Source organism: Mandrillus leucophaeus, unplaced genomic scaffold, assembly GCF_000951045.1.
Source record: "Mandrillus leucophaeus isolate KB7577 unplaced genomic scaffold, Mleu.le_1.0 Scaffold124, whole genome shotgun sequence".
In the NCBI taxonomy this organism is placed as follows: Eukaryota; Metazoa; Chordata; class Mammalia; order Primates; family Cercopithecidae; genus Mandrillus; species Mandrillus leucophaeus.
In genome coordinates this window covers 2,483,664-2,485,595 of record NW_012100765.1, presented here as the reverse complement: position 1 = coordinate 2,485,595, position 1,932 = coordinate 2,483,664, and the positions used below count along the sequence as shown (strand labels likewise).

The following is a 1,932-nucleotide window of genomic DNA, read 5'->3' as shown; positions in this document are numbered from 1 at the left end:
GGGGAGCGGGTCCGGCTTCTCCAATGACCATGGCCCCGGCGGCTGCGAAACGGCCACCTCCGACCCTTGAGTCCGCCAGAGTCGCTTTCCGTTCCACGTTTGCAAGCAAAACATTCGTAATAATGACATCGAGGCACTTTTCCAAACTAAAATGATCCTAAAATAATCTGAATGTACTCTGTTACTTTTGATCGTGTTACCCCAAAAGGTCAGCTCAGATTCACTTGGTTCTTTAATTTCTTTGGGAAATGATACTCGAGGAATCTGAAAAAAATACGATTTTTAAAAACGATCTGATTCGCATACCTATTTCAACCTCTCGGTTGGCTTTGTTAGTTTCCAAATAGAAATATCCCCTTTTTGAAATCGGAGATATTTCTCAGGTTTAAAATCTAGTCAAGTCTTTTTTTTTTAATACTCCGTATGAAATTTTTTCCATGGTAGCTAGACAATTGAAATTATACACAAAGATTTTTTAACTCTTGGATTTTCATTGGAAGGGGAAGTAATAGTTTTTGTACTAATGCCTGAACAATACTGAATCTTCAATCAAAAATTATTCCCAGAGTAAATAAATGATAGTTTTAAGAGGGCAATAAATAAAAGCAACACCCGTGCTTTTTGTCTCACGGCAACTTGAAAACAGCTCCACTTTCAGGGAGTTAAATTTGTCCTTTTTACAATCAACTGCAACTTTTGCCTTCCTTTGGAAAGGACAACAAAAAGATTTCACGCACAACTTGACCGGAACAAAGGGACATCATGCCAGTTTTTCTTTTGTGGGGTGACAACTGGAGGAAAGGAAAAGTTTATTTTAACCATACTTGAGTCATACTTTTGGAACACTCCTTTAAAAAGAAAATGTGACGGCAGATCTCACAACTTAAAAATCGAAGCTATGGGGCTTTGGGGCAGAAGGGACAAATAGCGGGAACAAAACTGAAAGTCGGCGAGGAGAAATTTTGTCTTCGTTCTCAAACTATGTTGCCTATTTAAAATGCAACTTTCTTCTAGAGCAAAATCCCCGTTCCCCTAAGAGCTGTGCTCCCCCCCTCCGCAAAAAGAAGCCCTTGGGTATTTGCAGGTTCGAATCCTCAACCTTTCCTCCTTTGAATTTCATCTTCCCAAAAGAGTAGAATTATTTCTCCCACCAGCTTCTGCAGCGTTAGCAGCCGAAAAATCGGGTGGGTGGGGCGTTGCAGAAAGGGTCTGCAGTTGGCCCCGAATTCGGAGGAAGGAAAGTCCCTGGAAGGGACCGCAGTTCCAGCCCCCGGTCCTGGGGACCGGTCCAGATCAGAGGCCCTGCCACCCACTTCCACCCAAACTGCTCACGGGAGGGGGCTGTGGAAACCCAGAAAGGGCAGGGAGCCGAAAAAGCAAAGAAATGTCTGTGTGTGTGTGTGTGCGCGCGCGCGCGCGTGTGTATGTGTGTGTGTGTGTCGGGGAAGTAAGCGGTTCCCGAAGACACAAAACTTCAACAGTCCCCTATCTATATGGGTAGAGGAGGGCGATCAAGGTCGGCCGCGCTGGTGTTCTTTAAAACTAGACAGGTGGACGCGCTAGCAGCTTAGCTAGGCAGAGCTGGGATTCCAGTTTCCCCTGCAGACTGACACTCCCTGGAGCAGGTGCCAAAGCTCTTTGGGGTGGGGTCTCCTCCCCTTTCCCCTCTCTCAAGCCTGCCCACTCCTGGTGTCTGGACTACGGAGGAAACTGTGGTTTGCTTCCCGCGGCCCTACTCTCCACCATCTAATTCAGGTGCTGGGCTTGGGGCTCCGAGAGAACCTTCCCACAGCAGGCAGGGCTCCTGTAGCTTCTTTTTCCTTTCCCTAAGAAGCCGGATGAGGGTGAGAACAAGACTGACAACCCCACATCTGTCCCTGCCCCCACGCAAAGTATCTTTTGTCAACCAAAAAGTTAAGGGCAGTCCCCTGC

The 1,932-nt window shown here is 46.9% G+C and overlaps 1 protein-coding gene across 1 annotated transcript in view; it reads left to right on the top strand.

Annotated features, from left to right (window-relative positions):
• The first annotated feature begins 29 nt into the window (after positions 1–29).
• The window catches only part of ONECUT2 (one cut homeobox 2), a 57,120-nt gene continuing 55,217 nt past the window's right edge, over positions 30–1,932 (top strand). The window contains exons 1-2 of the mRNA XM_011971745.1: positions 30–116; positions 1,085–1,175. Coding sequence (XP_011827135.1) covers positions 30–116; positions 1,085–1,175 — 178 coding nt within the window. The remainder of the gene's footprint in view (positions 117–1,084; positions 1,176–1,932) is intronic.